The sequence below is a fragment of the Piliocolobus tephrosceles genome, chromosome 11 (assembly GCF_002776525.5).
Source record: "Piliocolobus tephrosceles isolate RC106 chromosome 11, ASM277652v3, whole genome shotgun sequence".
NCBI classification, from domain to species: Eukaryota; Metazoa; Chordata; class Mammalia; order Primates; family Cercopithecidae; genus Piliocolobus; species Piliocolobus tephrosceles.
This window is the reverse complement of record NC_045444.1, coordinates 10,162,750-10,181,361: the sequence shown is the minus strand read 5'-3', so window position 1 is coordinate 10,181,361 and position 18,612 is coordinate 10,162,750. Positions and strand designations below refer to the sequence as shown.

Sequence of the window (18,612 nt, the reverse complement as noted above, 5' to 3'; positions counted from 1 at the left end):
CTCTACTAAAAATACAAAAATTAGCCAGGCATTGTGGCACGCTCCTGTAGTCCCTGCTACTCGGGAGGCTGAGGCAGGAGAATTGCCTCTACCTGGGAGACAGAGGTTGCAGTCAGTTGAGATCATGCCACTGCACTCCAACCTAGCGACAAAGTGAGACTCCGTCTCAAGAAAACAATTTTTTTTTCACTCCTTCACTGGTAATGGACACATATTGGTATTTACAGATGAAATTTAACATTAGAGTTGTTTTTTGTTTTTTTTGCTTTCTAAGGTTTTATACTCATTCATTACTTAATGATGGGGTTACAGTCTGAGAAATGAAAGGCAGTGTTGACATGCAAACATCATAAGAGTATGCTTACACAAACCTAGATGGTGTCGCCTGCTACACACCAAGGCTATGGTGCTCTAACGATTGCTCCTAGTTTGTAAACCTATACAGCCTGTGACTGTATTGAATACTGTAGGCAGTTGTAACACTATGGTATTTGTATATCTAAATACAGAAAAGGTACAGTAAAAATACAGTGGAAAAGATTTAAAAAAGAGGCACCTGTATCACTTGTCCATCTGACATAAATTAGCCTCTTACTTTTTGTAGATTACTGCTAACAATAAGAATACTGAGTAACTAACTTCACGGTTCTTTTTGTCCTCCAGCTAGATCCCACTAACCAGAGTGGCAATGTGTTTGAATGTCACTGAAGTGATTCTTTTTATTTTATTTTATTGCAGACAGGGTCTCACTCTGTCGCCCAGGCTGGAGTGCAGTGGTGTGATCACAGCTCACTTTAGCTTTGGCTTAAGCGGTCCTCCGTGTGAGCTGCCGCATGTGGCCTCCCCTCTGATTTGAATATCCAACTTTGTTATATTGTCAGATTTTCTTGCCAGGGTTGCCATTTCAGTAGCTTGCTACCAATTAATTTGGCATCCTCTGTTGATTTCCCTTCCAATCCTGAGGCAGTCATAACTGTAACATTTTATCATTTTAGGAATGTTGCTACATTTGCTAAGGAATGATGTAAAATTGGGGGGAAGGTCCGTGCCTCAAAAGTCATAGTTTAAGCTGCTGTTAATCAAAGTTGTCTCTGATATTTCTTCAGGAAATCTGTCAAAAACTTATAGCGTGTAAATTTATAGTATATTTTCAGATCTATCCACAGTTAAGTGCAATATTTTGTTTTTAATTTTTTGTGTAGACAAGGTCTTACTCTGTGCCCCAGGCTGGAGTTCAGTGGCGCAGTCATCGCTCACTGTAACCTTGACTTCCTGGGCACAAGCTGTCCTCCAGCCTTGGCGCCCCCCAAAAGCACTGTGTCTACAGATGGGAGCCACCACACCTGACCTGAAGTGCAGTTATTATAATGATATTAACTCAAGTCCGTTTTGGAGTGTTGATTAACTATATTAAGGATACTGAGAACAACTAAGGGTTAATTTCTTCAGTTTGTGGTACAAATTGATGGCTTTTGAAACGAGACAAACTCAGTGCGCCTTTTGCCTCATTGGTGTGATTAAAGACCAAGTATTGGTTTAACTCTGAACTTCATAGACCTATGAAAAAGTATGACTTGCAGGACTGTAACCTAGCACAAGATCGTAAATGACCTTTCCTGTCTGCATTGTGTCTTTATTATCTTTTCAGTAGGCCAACTTTGTCTATCCAGCACCCACCATCTGCAGCAATCAGTATTCAGCGTCCTGCCCAGTCGCGAGATGTCACAACAAGAATTACACTGCCATCTCACCCTGCATTAGGGACGCCAAAACAGCAGCTTCATACGATGGCTCAGGTAAAACCAGAGGTGGAGAACCACTGTGTACTTGGCTGGGTAAAACCAAAAGTGGGCAGTGTGCTGAGGGCCTGGCAGTACTGAAGGCATTGATTGTGTTTAGCTGGGATGCAGTGGATAATGTTCTTGTAACTGTGTTGTGGGGTTTCCCTCGTAGAAAACGATCTTCAGTACTGGCACCCCAGTGGCTGCAGCCACGGTAGCACCTATTTTGGCAACCAACACCATGCCTTCAGCGACTACAGCTGGTAAGTCCATAACCCTCTTCCTTCTACCGGGGAAAAAGAAGGCAAGAGTGGTGGGTTAATTTTTCATTTCTTACCTTCAGTCAGAGAAAAACAATGGGCTAGAAAAATTATCTTAACTTTTTCCAAGAGTTTTCCCAGGTTTTCGAGAATCTGTAATGTGTGCAGAGAAGTTCTTGTTAAGAATTTCCTTTTTTCCCCTATTTCAGGATCTGTGTCACACACGCAGGCTCCCACCAGTACCATTGTTACCATGACGGTGCCCTCCCATTCCTCCCATGCTACTGCTGTGACCACCTCGAACATCCCCGTTGGTAAGTGGCATGCTGCCTTCGACAGAAGCTCACACGGAGTGCTGTAGCCCCTCTGACTAGGCCTTCATGGTGATGGCTAGTATTGATTTTCACAATTGTTGACTTCCTTTTTTTTTTTCCTTAAGTCTCACTCTGTTGTCCAAGCTGGAGTGCAGTGGCGCGATCTCAGCTCACTGCAACCTCCACCCGCCGGATTCAAGCAATTCTCCTGCCTCAGCCTCCCAAGCAGCTGGGACTACAGGCATGTGCCACCACGCCTGGCCAATTTTTTTGTATTTTTAGTAGAGACGGGGTTTCGCTATGTTGGCCAGGTTGGTCTTGACCTCGTGATCTGCCTGCCTCGGCCTCCCAGAGTACTGGGATTACAGGCATGAGCCACTGTGCCCGGCCCAGTTGTTGATTTTCAAAGCAACACTGAATATGACTTGTAATATTATGTATCATGCAGACTTGGCATTGATGGTAGGGGAGAAAGAGTATAACAATTCTTGAGTACTCAAACTTTAGTTTTGACTTGCTTTCTTATCAAACTATACCTTTTATAAAAATAAGCAATACTGACATAGACAAAAACAACAGGAAAAGCAAAGATCTGGAATGAGGAAAACTTGTAGACTTTGACAGATTGTTCAGGGAAAGTTCTCAGTGACACAACAGTGGGAAGAACACCAGAGCTCAGGCGTGTTCCCCAGATTTGCATCTGAGTGCAGCCCTGCAGTACGTCACTCCCATCCTAGAATTTCTTCTAGGCTTGCTTTATTCTCTTTCTAAGTATATGTATACTTTGAATTTTTAAAAAAATCCCTGGAAAGTTTCTGGCAGTCCAACTTCAGTCATCAAGATCAGGGATTTGCACACTTTCTATAAACATTTTAGGCTTTGCAGACCACATAGGTATGTGTCGCTACTGCTCAACTCTGTGTCGTGAAAGTAGCTGTGGACAGGATGTAAACAGACTGTGCGCCGATGAGACTCTGCTTGTGGATGGAGAAATTTGATTTTTTTTTTTTTTGTTTTAAGAGAAAAGGTCTTGCTGTCATCCAGGCTTGAGTACAGTGGCATAGTCATAGTTCACTGTAACTGGGGCTCAAGCTATCCCCCTGCCGCAGCTTCCCCATTAGCTGGGACTACAGGTACATGCCACCATACTCGGCTAATTTTTTTGTTTGTTTTTTTGAGATGGAGTCTCATTCTGTCGCCCAGGTTGGAGTGCAGTGGCATGATCTCCACTTACTGCAACCTCCGCCTCCCGGGTTCAAGCAATTCTCCTGTCTCAGCCTCCTGAGTAGCTGGGATTACAGGCGTGTGCCACCACGCCTGGCCAATTTTTGTATTTTCAGTAGAGACGGGGCTTCACCATATTGGTCAGGCTGGTCTTGAACTCCTGACCTCATGATCTGCCTGTCTTGGCCTCCCAAAATTCTGAGATTACAGGTGTGAGCCACCGTGCCTGGCCTCTGGCTAATTTTAAAAAATTTTTTGTAGACTGGGAGCAGTGGCTCACACCTGTCATCCCAGCACTTTGGGAGGCTGAGGCAGGGGGATCACTTGAGGTCAGGAGTTCGAGACCAGTCTGACCAACATGGTGAAACCCCATCTGTACTGAAAAAAAATACAAAAAAAATTGGCTGGGTGTGGTGGCACATGCCTCTGTATTCCCAGCTACTTGGGAGGCTGAGGCAGGAGAATTGCTTGAACCTGGGAGGTGGAGGTCGCAGTGAGCTGAAATTGTGCCACTGTGCTCCGATCTGGGTGACACAGCAGGACTCTGTCTCAAAAAAAAAAAAAATTTTTTTTTTTTTGTGGAAACAAGGTCTTGCTGTGTTAGCCAAGCTGCTCTCAAACTGCTGGCCTCAGGGAGTCCTTCCACCCTCAGCCTCTCAGAGTGCTGAGATTATAGGTGCGAGACACTGATCCTGGCCTGAGTTTCATATCGTTTTCATGAGTCACAAAATATTCTTTTGATCTTTTTGCCCTCATCCATTTAAAAGTGTTAACTCATTCTTAGCTCATGAAACAGCAGGCTGGATTGGCCTGTAAACCATAGGTTGCCAACACCTATGCAGGGGACTGATATCTCACTGCCATAGCATCCGAAGCAGGGACTGCGGCCTCCGAGGCAGAACACAGCTTTCATTAGCCTGCCAGCTATAGGCTTTATTAATAGTTTCTAGTTTTGTCTCTGCCTTGCTTTTATAGTGAAGAGCATGTCATCTTATTGTTCTCTACTCTTAAAAGATACATACAGGACAGCTGCCATAGCATCCACTTAGAGCTAAGACTGCTTTTTGTGAAGAGGACACCCTGACATACTGGTGACTGGACATAAAGTGTGGGTTCCAGCCTCTCTGAGCAAACTCTGAAGCCCGTTTTCTGGAATAATGGTAGTACCCAGGAAGTCCCTACTCCTGTTCTAGGGTGACCGGCCTCTACCAGCCCTTAAATAGGTGCTCAGCCCCACAGAAGTCCTTTAGCACAGAGGGTGCTGCTACTGGGTCTTTTCTGCATCGCTCCTCACTATGACTTGCCATTGGAGAGACCAAATTTTTTCCATAGCCTTCTGAATTTAATTCATATTTGTCAAAAGAAGTTTGTTTTGTTTGTATCTGTTTAGCATTAACACACTTGTTGAAAAAGGTAGTAAATTGTCCATATTGCCATTTCAGCCCATTTCCTTCCTCTGCCTGTGTCATCAGCTCTCCTGAGTGCTATCATGGCAAGCCAAGCCCTGAGACACTTAATGTTTATCAAGTCAGGAGCCTCACTTGGGTATTTGAATCTATGATTCAATACTCACTAAAAAGTACCAGGAGACATACATACGCGTATTCCTACGTTCCATGGGGTTTATGGTCATTTTGTTTTTCTCTTTTATGCTAACCCCAATATTTCTGTATTATAATAGGATCTCTCTAAGAAAAGTGGCTCAGTTGAGAAGGGAAACCTGATAAAACCCTAGACCACTGATTTTCAAGTTGGGAAGTAGAACATACATATTAAAATCACCTAAGTGACTTTTTCCAAGTGAGCTTGCCCTCTCCAGGTGATATTAAATACAAATTCAGCTATTCTTATTAGGAATATGTTGGCTCAGAAAAAAAGCCTGATAAATCACAAGTATAAGGTTTTTGCCTCTATTCCAATAGAATACCATTCTTATTTTCTCCATGTTCTGGTCAACATATGATCATGTTCTCAGAATTACAGAAAATAAAATCTGGTGATCACATTATTCAGAAAATAGGGATAAGTTTTGGAGATAACGTTATGACAGACTTAATGTTTTCTGTACCATATAGTTCCTTGGTTTTTATTTAATTATTGAGAATGTATGGCTTTTTATTTTTATTTTTTTTGAGATGGAGTATCACTTTGTCGTGCAGGCTGGAGTGCACTGGCATGATCTCAGCTCACTGCAACCTCCCAGGTTCAAGTGATTCTCCTGCCTCAGCCTTCTGAGTATCTGGGATCACAGGCACGCACCACCATGCCCGGCTGATTTTTGTCTTTTTAGTAGAAACAGGGTTTCACCATGTTGGCCAGGCTGGTCTCAAACTCCTGACTTCAGTTGATCTGCCCGCCTTGGCCTCCCAAAGTGTTGGAATTACAGGCATGAGCCACTGCACCCAGCCTGTATGGCTTTTTAAATTAGAAAACAAGTAAAGATTTAAATGAATGGCTGAGTGATGAGGTGTGTCTGGTTACCAACCACTGGTTAGCTACTCTGTCACATGGCAGCTTCATTCCTACTGGAAGCATCATTTCCTCCTACCTTTCACAGGGCTCAGTGAAAAACAAGGCTTAGTGGCCCCCTCCTCACCGTCCCCACTGCTTACCTCCCTGATGGATAACCCTGTCATGCCAGCTTCTCTTTGCGTTGGCCAATAGATGCAATCTTGAGTGGTCAGATGGGCATTCCAGCTATCACCCTGCAAAAACTTCTCCATCTGCCTCCCATAGGAGCTGGCTGGGCATCACTGTGGATCTGTGTGGCTTAGCTTTGTTGTTAAATGCTCTGCATTTAGGGTAATGTGTTGGCATTCTCCTAGTCTAGTCTCTTTGTTAATGTGCCTCTCACTGGTGTAACTTGGGTTTTTACACAGATAGAAGCTGTCCCTCTGTATCACTGAGATAGATCACGGCTTTTCTTTCTGAATGCCCAGGCATACTGTTAATAGATAGGGCTATAAAGAATAGTGTCAAGTATACCTTCCAAACCAAATTGGATGGGAGTTTTAAAGGAGTACACATTTGGAGCCTCAGATTGAATTTGAAAACTCTGTGGTCATTGATTTTGATTTTGCTCTAAAGTATTATATAAAATTGTAGGACATTCAAAGGACCTTAGAAATTATTAAGTGATCTAAAGACGGGATCCTTATAGGTAAAGAAATAGATTTGGGAATTCAAGTGGTCTTCTCATTGCTAATTAGCTGCACTTTATAATTATCTGTGGACCCAGAGTGGAATCTGAGGGTTTTTTTTTTTTTCCATTTTTTAATCCAAAATTGTGTGTGTTCATTTATTTATTTATTTTAAGACAGGGTCTCAGTCTGTGAGTGAGGCTGGAGTGTAGTGGTGCAGTCATGGCTCACTGTAGCCTTGAACTCCTGAACTCAAGTTATCCTCCAGCCTCAGCCTCCCACAGTGCTGAGATGACAGATGTGAGCCACCGCACCTGGCCTGTTTACTTTTTAAGCAGTTTAATCCTTTCAAAAACAGGTCCAGGTTGAGAGAAAAGAGCCTGGTCACTTCTGTCTTTGTTTGAGTATTAATGTTGAACCCTGCTTTAATAACAGTAGGAATATATCAGTGAATGTAGGATTGAAAGAATTCTGTTGAACTTTGTACTTATTTTTCATTTTTTATTTTGATTAAAAATCCAGGCTTTAATTGTTTGCTTTCCTAAGATTGCTGCTAGCCAAGAATGTTTTGGCATGCCCAAAAAAAGTATAGCGTGGTCATGGAATTGGCGTTTACTGTTTGCAGCCAAGGTGGTGCCCCAGCAGATCACACACACTTCTCCTCGGATCCAGCCAGACTACCCTGCCGAGAGGAGCAGCCTGATTCCCATCTCCGGACATCGGGCCTCTCCCAATCCTGTGGCCATGGAAACCCGAAGCGACAACAGGTAGGCGGCCACGTGTCAGTTATTCTGCCTCACTATGTCACTAATGGTTCTGCTTTATCAGCATAAAACAAAATATCCCACAAATATGGCCTATATTTATTACTCATGTTTTCAGATTTTCCCCTGAAAGTAACTCTTCGTATAATTCCTTTTTTATGTGCGATTTTTTTCAAGCCGGTCTCCTTTTGATGGATGTTTTCCTAGTATCCATTTTTTTTGGTTTTGTGTGTTTAATATTTTTTGGCCATTTTGAGAGTAAGGGTTGTAGCATTATGACCGTTTATCCATAAGTACCTCCATTTGTAGCACAGAAGAGTAAAGACATTCTTTGACGTCACCGCGGTACAGCTATCTGAAAGGATTCCAAGCTCTCCCTTCTCTTTTACTAATGGGTATTTTTGAAGAGTGTGGAGAGGCCGGTTGTTTTGCGGAATTTGATACTGTCACATTGTTTCCTCATGGTTACATTCAGGTTATACCAGGTAAGCAGTGTGTTCTTCCCGTTGCATCAGAGCTCACGCGGTCTGTTTTCCCCGTATTGGTTATGTTAACATTCATTACTTAGTGAATGAAGGTGATGTTTGCCAGTTTTTTTCTACTGGAAAGGCATGTTTTTCTCCTTTGTAAACAGGTAATCTATATGGAAATATCTGAGTATAATTATCCTGTTCTCCAGTAAACATTCATTCAATAGTTGTAGATCTATTATTAATTCTTGGCTGAATCAATTACTAATATGATAGTTGCAAAATAGTGAGTTTTTCTAACGCATTGTCTATATTAGCTGGCATTCTGATGTAAAGAGACTTTCTCTTACCCACCTCCATTTATTTTTTATGTTGAGCATTTTACTGTTTTTTAATCGGCTCAGGCTTGTGGATTTGCTTTCATTCATTAGAATCCATTGCTGTCATCTATTTTGGGGCTCAAATGATCTCATTTGGTCCTTGGGGGTTCTTTCTGTCTACTTCTGTGGATTTCGCCACGTCCCCTCTGTTCTAGCCCTTCCTTATTTTCCGTGACGAGATATTCTGGATTCCTATTGAACTTTATCTGTCTGGCTCTGAAATCTGCTGTTTCTCCAAGGAGCCCTTTGTCATTTACAAACCAAGACCTGGGCATTAGCCCTGCTTGTTGCTATGGGTTGTCATTCTTCCAGGCCCTTTGAGCAGGCAGAGCTAGGAGGTATATAATATTTTAAGAACATTTGAGTTCATACTGATACCTCTACTTCAACCCCATTGCTTCCCCCATTCTATGTCTGTATCCGCCTCTCCCGTAAAGTACCCTGTACAGTGTACACAAAGTAATTTCAAAAGGAGATGATTGTTAAGTGTTCTAATTTGATCATTTGTGTCTAGGAATGCTTACAGATTTTGATACATTGATATATCCATCCACCTTGTTGAATACTCCTGTTAGCTCTCAATGTTTATAGATTCTCTAAATAATTCTGTAAATTAGCTCTAAATGTTTATAGATTTATAAATTTCCTATGTGTGTGTTTATTTTGCCTACAAATAAGGACAGTTTGAGGGGAAAGCAAGAGGGTCTTATCATTTTCATTTGTTTTTTTGTTTTGTTTTTGAGACAGGGTCTTGCTCTGTTGCCTAGGCTGGAGTGCAGTGGCACCGTCATAGCTCACTGCAGCCTCGACTTCTGGGCTCAAATGCTCCTCCCACCTCAGCCTCCCAAGTAGCTGGGACTACAGGCACATGCCATCATGCCTGGCTAAGTTTTTTTATTTTTTGTAGAGATGAGGTCTCACACTGTTGCCCAGGCTGTAGTGCAGTGGTGCAGTCTCAGCTCACTGCAATCCCTACCTCCTAGGTTCAAGTGATTCTCATGCCTCAGCCTCCTGAGTAACTGGGATTATAGGCCTGCACCACCACACCTCGCTAATTTTTGTATTTTTAGTAGAAGACGGAGTTTCGCCATGTTGGCCAGGCTGGTCTTGAACTTTAACCTCAAGTAATCTGCCTGCCTCAGCCTCCCAGAGTGCTTAGGCTGGTCTCGAACTCCTGAGCTCAAGTGATTCACCTGCCTCAGTCTCCCAAAGTGCTGGGATAGCAAGCATGAGCCACTGTGCCTGGCCTACTTCTATTTTCTTAGGCATTTATATCATGAATAACTATTGACTGCTATAGAATATTTTTATCTTTTATGTTTTAAATTATCGTTCTCTTTTAATTTTTAAAATTTATCTAAAACATGAATAGACATTCTGATGTTGAAGCATTTCTCTCCCTGTGATAAACTTTATTCGATTATGATGTATTTAACTTTATATGATACTTAATTCAATTTTATGTAGGATTTTTTGTTGTTGTAGTGAGTTAGATTTGTTTATAATCTTTCTTTTGTCTTATTCTCCTGTTCCAATATTAGTATCAAGACTATATTAAGCTCAAAAAATAAACTAGGAGCCAGGTACAGTGACACATGTCTGTCGTCCCAGAATTCAGGCAGCTGAGCCAGGAGGCTTGATTGGACCTAGGAGTTCAAGGTTGTAGTGTGCCATGATTGTGCTGTTGAATAACCACTACGCTCCAGCCTGGGCAACATAGCAAGACCCTGTCTCTGAAAACATAAAAATAAGTTGGATCTCATTTCTTCTTTCCATTGTTTCTGAAGCAGCTCAACTGAAATTGGGATTATTTATGTATTTTTAGTGAAACTGGCCAGTAAAACCAATTTGAGTTGAGTGTAGTTCATGAGGAATTGAGCAGGGAAGATTTGATTGCTGAGTTTTTGTGAATTGGTTTTCAGACTTATTCTCAAAAATCACCCATAGAATATTATCTGTGTTTTTTACATTTATTAATATAGGTATTTATAGTATCCGCTTTTTGTTTTTTTAATTTGGCATTCTTGGTGTGTGTCCTGTGATGTAAGAGTTTGTTTGGGACACAATTTGAGCAAAGCTCATTTGGCAGTTCTGATAAAAAGAGGAGCTGGGGGATAGGATCATTTGAAAGTGAAGAAGAAAATGACTATTTTGTTTGCTATCATCTGTTCTGTCTCTAGACCGTCTGTTCCCGTTCAGTTCCAGTATTTTTTGCCAACTTACCCCCCTTCTGCATATCCACTGGCGGCACATACCTACACCCCAATCACGAGTTCCGTGTCCACTATCCGACAGTATCCAGGTACGAACCCTGCTTTTTAGATGACTTTTCACAGTTTCATTTTTGCCAACAATAACGTAGAAATTGATTAGGGGTTATTTCTAGTATGAGATTAATTATTTCAGCTTCTGTTTTCAGATTCAGATAAAATGTGAAGCTTGAAGGTCTTAAATAATCATCTTTGTGATCTACGAAAGGTTGTTACTCGTTAGTGATATTTGCATAGTATTATGCCACCCTGAGGATAATCATGTTAACAATTTTTGTTTCTCCTTAAAATGACAGTAGTTACAATGAATAGAGCCGCACTTTTATAGGGTTTCCATTGTTTTATGCAAATATTGGTTGTATTTTTTAAAAATGTATAAAGGTTTGTTTATAATAACTTTTACTTTAGGTTCCATGGTACTTGTGCAGGTTTGTTATATAGATAAACTACATGTCACAGGGATTTGGTGTACAGTTATATGTTTTTTAGTTCAGTTATGCTCTCCTCTTACCATCATGACGTGTAAATAGTGTTCTTTTTGCTAATCCAGGAAAAACAATCCTTAAATGTCAGAATCTGTGTAATCTTTTCCTGTGGGACCCTCAGGTCACTCTGGGCGTCAGAAAGCCTTATTTCCAGCCAGGCGCAGTGGCTCATGCCTGTAATCCCGCACTTTGGGAGGCCAAGGCAGGCAGATCACTTGAGGTCAGGAGTTCAAGACTAGCCTGGCCAACACGGAGAAACCCCATCTCTACTAAAAATACAAAATTAGCCAGGCGTGGTGGCACATGCCTATAATCCCAGCTACTCGGGAGGCTAAAGCAGGAAAATCGCTTGAACTTGGGAGGCAGAGGCTACAGTGAGCCACGATTGTGCCATTGCACTCCAGTCTGGGTGACAGAGTGAGACTGTCTCATAAAAAAGAAAGCCTTATTGCCTGGGGCCAGGCACTGTGGCTGATTGATACCTGTAATCCCAGCACTTTGGGTGGCCATGGTGGGTAGATCACTTGAGCCCAGAAGTTTGAGACCAGCCTGGTCAATATAGGGAGACCCCATCTGTACAAAAAATTAAAAAATTAGGCGGGCATGGTGGTGCATGCCTGTAGTCCCAACTACTGAGGAGGCTGAGGTGGGAGGATTGCCCGAGCCTAGGAGGTTGAAGCTGCAGTGAGCCATGATGGCGCTACTGCACTCCAGCCTAGGTAACAAAGTGAGAGCCTGTCTCAGAAAACAAACAAAGAAAAAAAGACAAAAGAAAGTGTTATTGTTGCCTGGATTGTGGACATTGCCCTCCTGCCACACGGTGCTGTACGGCTGCCAGCGGCTTGTGTGGCCACAGAGCACTTGAAGTAGGTTAGTACATGAAAAACTCGATTGTTAATTTTGTTTAATTTTGAGAAATTTCAAGTATGTTTGGAACAACTTAGCAATGCAAAACTACTTTTTCAGTTGTAGGCTTTATGAAATCAAAATACAGATTAAGCACATCTGATAAAAATTCATGAGATGTACTCGAAGAGTAAAATATACCCTAGATATTGAAGACATGGTATAGAAAAGAGAATGCGAAATATCTTGTTAAGAATTTTTAGGCCAGGCGCGGTGGCTCACGCCTGTAATCCTAGCACTTTGGGAGGCTGAGGAGGAAGGATCGCTTGAGACCAGGAGTTTGAGATCAAGCTAGATGAGACCTAACCTCTACCAAAAATACAAAAATTAGCCAGGCATGGTGGTGCGTGCCTGTAGTCCCAGCTGCTTGGGAGGCTGAGGCAGGAGGATTGCTTGACCCCAAGAGGTTGAGGATGCAGTGAGCCATGTTGTTTGCGCTGCTGCACTCAAGTCTAGGCAAGAAAGCAAGACCCTTGTCTCAAAAAAAAAAAAAGTTTATTAATAACATACTGAAATAGTAATATTTTGAATATATTGGGTTAAATAAAACATGTGATCAAAATTAATTTGGCCTGTTTCTTTTTTTTTTTTTTTTTTGAGACGGAGTCTCGCTCTGTTGCCCAGGCTGGAGTGTAGTATCGTGATCTCGGCTCACTGCAACTTCCGCCTCCAAGCTTCAAGCAATTCTCATGCTTCACTGTCCCCAGTGGATGGTACTATAGGCATGTGCGACCACACCCAGCTAATTTTTGTATTTTTAGTAGGGGTGAGGTTTCACCCTGTTGACCAGGCTGGTTTTGAACTGCTTCTGTCAAATGATCGCCCGTCTCGGCCTCCCAAAGTGGTGGGATTACCAGCGTGAGCCACCGCACCTGGCCTGTTTCAAACTTTTTTTTTTTTTTCTCTTTGAGACAGTCTTTCTCTGTCACTCAGGCTGGGGTGCAGTGGTGCAATAATACCTCACTGCCTCCTCAGATTCCTGAGTTCAAGGGAATCCTCCCATCTCAACCTGACATACCTCATGCCTGTAATCCCAGCACTTTGGGAGGCCAAGGTGGGCCAAGCTGGAACCACAGGCATGTGTTATGATGCCAAGCTAATTATTTAATTTTTTATAGAGATGGGGTCTTGCTATGTTGCACAGGCTGGTCTCCAACTCCTAGGTTCAAGCATTCTTCATATCTTAGTCTCCCAAAATGTTGGGATCAAAGGCAGAAATCACCACACCGGGCTCTTTTTACTTTTTTATTGTAGCCACTAGAAAATTTAAAGTTGCGTGAGTGACCCAATATGCCATTGAACAGTGCTGGTCTAAAATTTCAAACAGTGTAAGGTACTTGTTTATTTAGGGGAAAGGTAGCTTATAAGTGTAAGATATTTAAATGGCTTTGAAAACAAGTTCCTACATCTCTGGATTGTTTTGATGACTAAGGAAAAAGTCCTCTGTGTTTATTTTCTTTCCAAAGATAGTGAGAAATTCCTCCTTTTTTGTTGCTTTCTGTGAATGCTCTTGTTTTTGTTTTTTTTTTAATATACACAGTAGATGGGGTGTTTGCCTTGTAGGACACAGGACACTTGCTTGTTCTCTCTTTCTGGTAGATACATGCTATTTGAAATTCATAACTGCTATATTTCAAAACTGCCTGTGATAGTGGCCCTATCAAGTAAAGCAGAGGTTCTTGACCTGGGACCCCTGGGTGTATTTCTGACGTTTTATATTAATTATTTAACACAGTTGCCTGACTGATATTTGCAATTGAATAGCTGATTGCCTTTTTTCTTGTTTTTATCATGTTTCTAGTAATCTGTAGAAAGACAACATCATATTAGTAGGAAGTGAAAGGAAATAACAATCCCAAGTATATGAAGTTTCAAGTAACAGTGTTTATTTATTTATTTTTTTTCAAACCATGAATTTAGATCTTATACAGTGGAAGAAATCTGTGTTTATTTTAGTGTTTTTCTCTTTATGTGGAGTGTGTGGAATGAAGCTAACCTTCTTCTAGTTACCTTTTACATCATTTTTAGTTTCAGCTCAGGCTCCAAACTCTGCCATCACAGCTCAGACTGGCGTGGGGGTGGCGTCTACCGTCCACCTAAACCCCATGCAGTTGATGACAGTGGATGCATCACATGCTCGACATATTCAAGGGATCCAGCCAGCACCCATCAGTACCCAGGGCATCCAGCCGGCCCCCATCGGGACCCCAGGGATACAGCCCGCACCACTTGGCACACAGGGAATTCACTCAGCAACCCCAATCAACACACAAGGGCTTCAGCCTGCACCAATTGGTACTCAGCAGTCTCAGCCTGAAGGAAAGACTTCAGGTAATTTTAAATTTTTGCATAGAAGGTGGTTTGGAGAAAAGAAATACATTTGGGTTTAAATCCTTTCTCTGCCACTGGCTTTGTCGTCTTTTAATTTCTCTGGGCCTTCGTTTCTTTGTATTAATAATATGAATTGCTTAGAACTTAAAATTTCAGGGTCACTGTAAACGTTAGAAGTAATATACCTCACGCCTGTAATCCCAGTACTTTGGGAGGCTGAGGTGGGTGGATCATGAGGTCAGGAGATCGAGACTATTCTGGTTAACATGGGGAAACCCCATCGCTACTAAAAATACAAAAAAATTAGCCAGGTGTGGTGGCGGGCGCCTGTAGTCCCAGCTACTCGGGAGGCTGAGGCAGGAGAATGGCGTGAACCCGGGAGGTGGAGTGAGCTGAGATTGCACTACTGCACTCCAGCATGGGCAACAGAGTGACACTCTGTCTCTGAGAAAAAAAAGAAAAGAAATAATAAACATCAGCAGCCCTAGTATTCATTTGCACATAATGAGAAGTGTTACCTTTTTTAAAAGCTCCTAGTTGTGGGAAAAAATTCATCTTATAAGTAGTATTCTCATTGAAGATTTTCTTCAGAGTTGTACATAAAGCTGTAAAATCTTATGCTGATGTTAGTTAATATTATGAATGCTTAAAAAGAAATACTAGTGGAATAACATTTTGAAAAGTAGAATAAGTCACTGTACTTAGATCTTTTTGAGACAGAGACGGAGTCTCACTCTGTCACCCAGGCTAGAGTGCAGTGGTGTGTGATCGTGGCTCAGCACAGCCTCAATCTCCTGGACTCGAGTGATCCTCCCACCTCAGCCGCCTGAGTAACTAGGACTATAGGTGCCACCACGCCCGGCTAATTTTTGTATTTTTAATAGAGACAGAGTTTTGCCGTGTTGCCCAGGCTGGTCTCAAACTCCTGGGCTCAAGCAGTCTACTCAGCTTGGCCTCTTGGCCTCCCAAAGTGCTGGAATTACAAGCATGAGTCATTACACCAGCTGGGTTGTTTTTTTTTTTTTTTTCTTCAGCTGAATTTAAGATTCTATGTACTTGGATTATTATTAAGTAGCCATTTCTCTGATGTAGTTTAAAAAAACAAAATGGCTGTTTCTCAGCCAAGGTGCTGATTTTTTTTTTTAGGCAGGGTCTCACTCACTCTGTTGCCCAGCTGGAGTACAGGGGTACAATCGCGGCTCACTGTAGCCTTGACCTTCTGGGCTCAAGCCTCCTTACGCCTCCGACGCCCATGTAGCAAGGACTACAAGTGCATGCCACCACACCCGGCTAATTATTTTTGATTTTTTGTAGAAACGGGATTTTGCTCATTCCCCAGGCTGGTCTCAAACTCCAGAGTTCAAGCTATCCTTCAGCCTTGTCCTCCCAAAGTGCCGCAGTTACAGGCATGAGCCACTGTGCCTGGCTGGAGCTATGCATTTAATTGTTCCGTAGACAGTTCAACTATTTAAGCAACGTCTCTCCGATTTTTTATTACTAAACTAAATGTCTATGAGAGAGATGCAGTTTACCCATAGTGACCCACCTGGTAGGATGGTGTACTACATCTTTAAGGGCACCTGCCAGAAAACGCATGGTATTAAGTTGACTCCTATGAAATTGCCATTTTTATAGGTCAAAAACTGTCAGACACTGATATTTTCTGATTATGATCTCATGCTCACCAGTATTTTGATGCTCACTTTAAGTGTATAGTTAAAATATCTGTTAGTTGAATGTGTTTGTAAGGATAGAATGGGGAGGGTACCATTACTGAGGGCAGAGAGAGATTGGTATTTTATAAAAACTGAATGAGTACATTTCTTGAAGTGTACATTGGAGCATGCTATCAGGCTGGTAGATGGCGTTTTCTATTTGTGGCTCTTGTATTAAGTCTTTCCTGTCTGTCAGTTTTCTTATCTCTAAAATGGGAATTACAATGATGGTAAGAATTGTATCAGTAAAAAATGTGAAGTAACTAGTAGAGTGAGAGACTATACTAGATACTATATACTTTGTTCACCTTATCTCATTTATTAGTAACTGTGATTATAGAGCAAAGAAAAAATAATGGTATGGGTCAGGCACGGTGGCTCATGCCTGTAAACTTTGGGAGGCCAAGGCAGGCGGATCACTTAAGGTCAAGAATTCAAGACTAGCCTGGCCAACATGTGAAACCCCACCTCTACTAAAAATACAAAAATTATCCAGATGTGGTGGTGCGCGCCTGTAATTCCAGCTACTCTGGTGGTTAAGGCAGGAGAATCACTTGAACCTGGGAGGCAGAGGTTGCCATGAGCTGAGATTGCACCACTGCACTCCAGCCTGGGCAACAGAGCAAGACTCTCTGAAAAATAAAAAGAAAGGAAAAAGTAATGGTATGGTTCACACCACTGCACTCCAGCCTGGGCAACAGAGCAAGACTCTCTCTCAAAAAAAGGAAAAAGAAAAAATAATGGTGTGGATCACACACCAGTAGACTTAGTAACTGCTCCCATTTAGCTGTCTGCTCTTTGTCAGACGAACATTGTGCTCCTGTCCCTTATCAGTTGGAAACTGGACAGTTAGAACATGGATCCCTAATTCTGGTGGTCTCGTCGTTTGTATTTGTGTCTTCTGCGGCATTTTGTTTCTGTTGTTTCCCTCTCTTCAACGTTCTTTCCCGTTGCTTCTCTCCTCTAGCAGTGGTGTTGGCAGATGGAGCCACAATTGTGGCCAACCCTATTAGCAATCCATTCAGTGCTGCTCCAGCAGCAACGACCGTGGTGCAGACCCACAGCCAGAGTGCTAGCACTAACGCTCCCGCCCAGGGCTCATCGCCACGGCCAAGCATACTCCGGAAGAAACCTGCCACAGATGGGTGAGTAGACCTGGTGGTGCCAAATGACACCTATGGTTCTGGATATAAGTGGTGTACAGAATAGGCACTCTTACCTAATGCTGGTATCAAACTCATCTCTCATTTTCTGTGGCATGTTAAAATTTCCTCCAAAACAGCTTGACCACAGGATTATTCAATAGAGCCTTACCCAGCTGAGACTGTAAGATCTTAACAAATCCTGTAGTCAGTGAGATGTTAGTTTGTAAGCATCTGTTGCATACTGCTTTAATTCTCTCTAGTTCTGGAACTTCTATCATAGAACTTTTAAAGTAGTTTATAATTAACTCTTGGGCTTATGTAGGTAGTTACATTAACTCATACTATATACTTCATTCAGCATGAATCGTTGCTGTTGAAGCAGAAGTTCCCTTGTACCCCTCTCAGGGCGTGCAACAGTGGAGTGACTTGCTTCTTCATTGCCCTGCTGCTCCAACCTCTAGAGGAGCATACAGACGGGCAGACTGTGGGGCTCCGACCCTGCAGCATCGTCTAGAGGTGAATGTTTACAGCTGAAACCCCCGTGGGCATGTGTTACAGAGTGCTCTTTTCGTTTAGCTATCCATAGATGACTTGCATTAACCAGCTCAATTAGACCCCTGCCTTATGGCAAGGTCAGAGGGCTTTCTGTTTCCCAGGGTTCTTGCCTTGGTGTACTGGAAGAATGGGATCACGCGTGGGCTTGGAGAATGAGTGTAGGGTTTTACTGAGCAGAAGTAGCTCTCAGCAGATGGGGGAGCCAGAAGGGAGATGGAACGGCCCCGACTCTCTGACTGCCCTGGCCAAACTGCGTCGTTCTGCTGGTCGGTGGCCTGCTGGCGTGCCAGCGTCTGTCGTGCTCTCCCACCGGCATGCTCTCCTTGCCGTCCTCTTGCCGTCCAGCTGCTTGTGTCTTCCTTCGCCGATGTGTTCCTCTTGATGTCCAGCCACTTGCGTGCCTGCCTGCTAGGGTCTCGGAGGTTTTTACAGGCACAGGATCAGGTTGTGGCAGGCCATGGTGGTCTGGGGGAAATGCAGCATTTGGGCAGGAAAACAAAAATGCCTGTCATCACCTAGATCTGTGGGCACAGGCCGGGGGTAGAGCCCTCACCAGGGACCTGCCCCTTTCCAGCACTTCCCTGCTCCCCCTCTAAATCACTGTGGGCAGACAATTTCTGAAGTGTAGTAAGGATCATATTTAGTAGCAGATAGTGTTTTGTGTTGCCATGTAAGCTTCTCAGTTGGTGGATCATAGGCAGGAAGGTATGTGCTGTGCTGTTCAACTTACACATTCTGGAGGTGGGAGATGAGCAGACATGTTTCAGAGAGCAGAGTTTCTGTGGCTCAGCTGAGCTAATAGCATCAACATCAACAGATTAAAGCAAGTGCAAACTTAAATTGCTGGGACTAGGGTCCCTGCAGGGTTTTTA

General features: G+C 42.8%; 1 protein-coding gene across 10 annotated transcripts in view; it reads left to right on the top strand.

The window, feature by feature from the left end:
- SAP130 (Sin3A associated protein 130) overlaps nt 1-18,612 on the top strand; it is an 85,281-nt gene that overhangs the window by 26,424 nt on the left and 40,245 nt on the right. For 4 of the 10 annotated variants that reach the window (XM_023225583.2, XM_023225576.1, XM_023225585.2 and 1 more), the window contains exons 8-14: nt 1,649-1,796; nt 1,954-2,044; nt 2,251-2,355; nt 7,345-7,486; nt 10,514-10,635; nt 14,023-14,325; nt 17,008-17,185. In XM_023225583.2, the coding sequence (XP_023081351.1) occupies nt 1,649-1,796; nt 1,954-2,044; nt 2,251-2,355; nt 7,345-7,486; nt 10,514-10,635; nt 14,023-14,325; nt 17,008-17,185 (1,089 nt within the window). The remainder of the gene's footprint in view (nt 1-1,648; nt 1,797-1,953; nt 2,045-2,250; nt 2,356-7,344; nt 7,487-10,513; nt 10,636-14,022; nt 14,326-17,007; nt 17,186-18,612) is intronic. The other 6 variants (XM_023225579.3, XM_023225586.2, XM_023225582.2 and 3 more) reach the window with 2 other exon arrangements.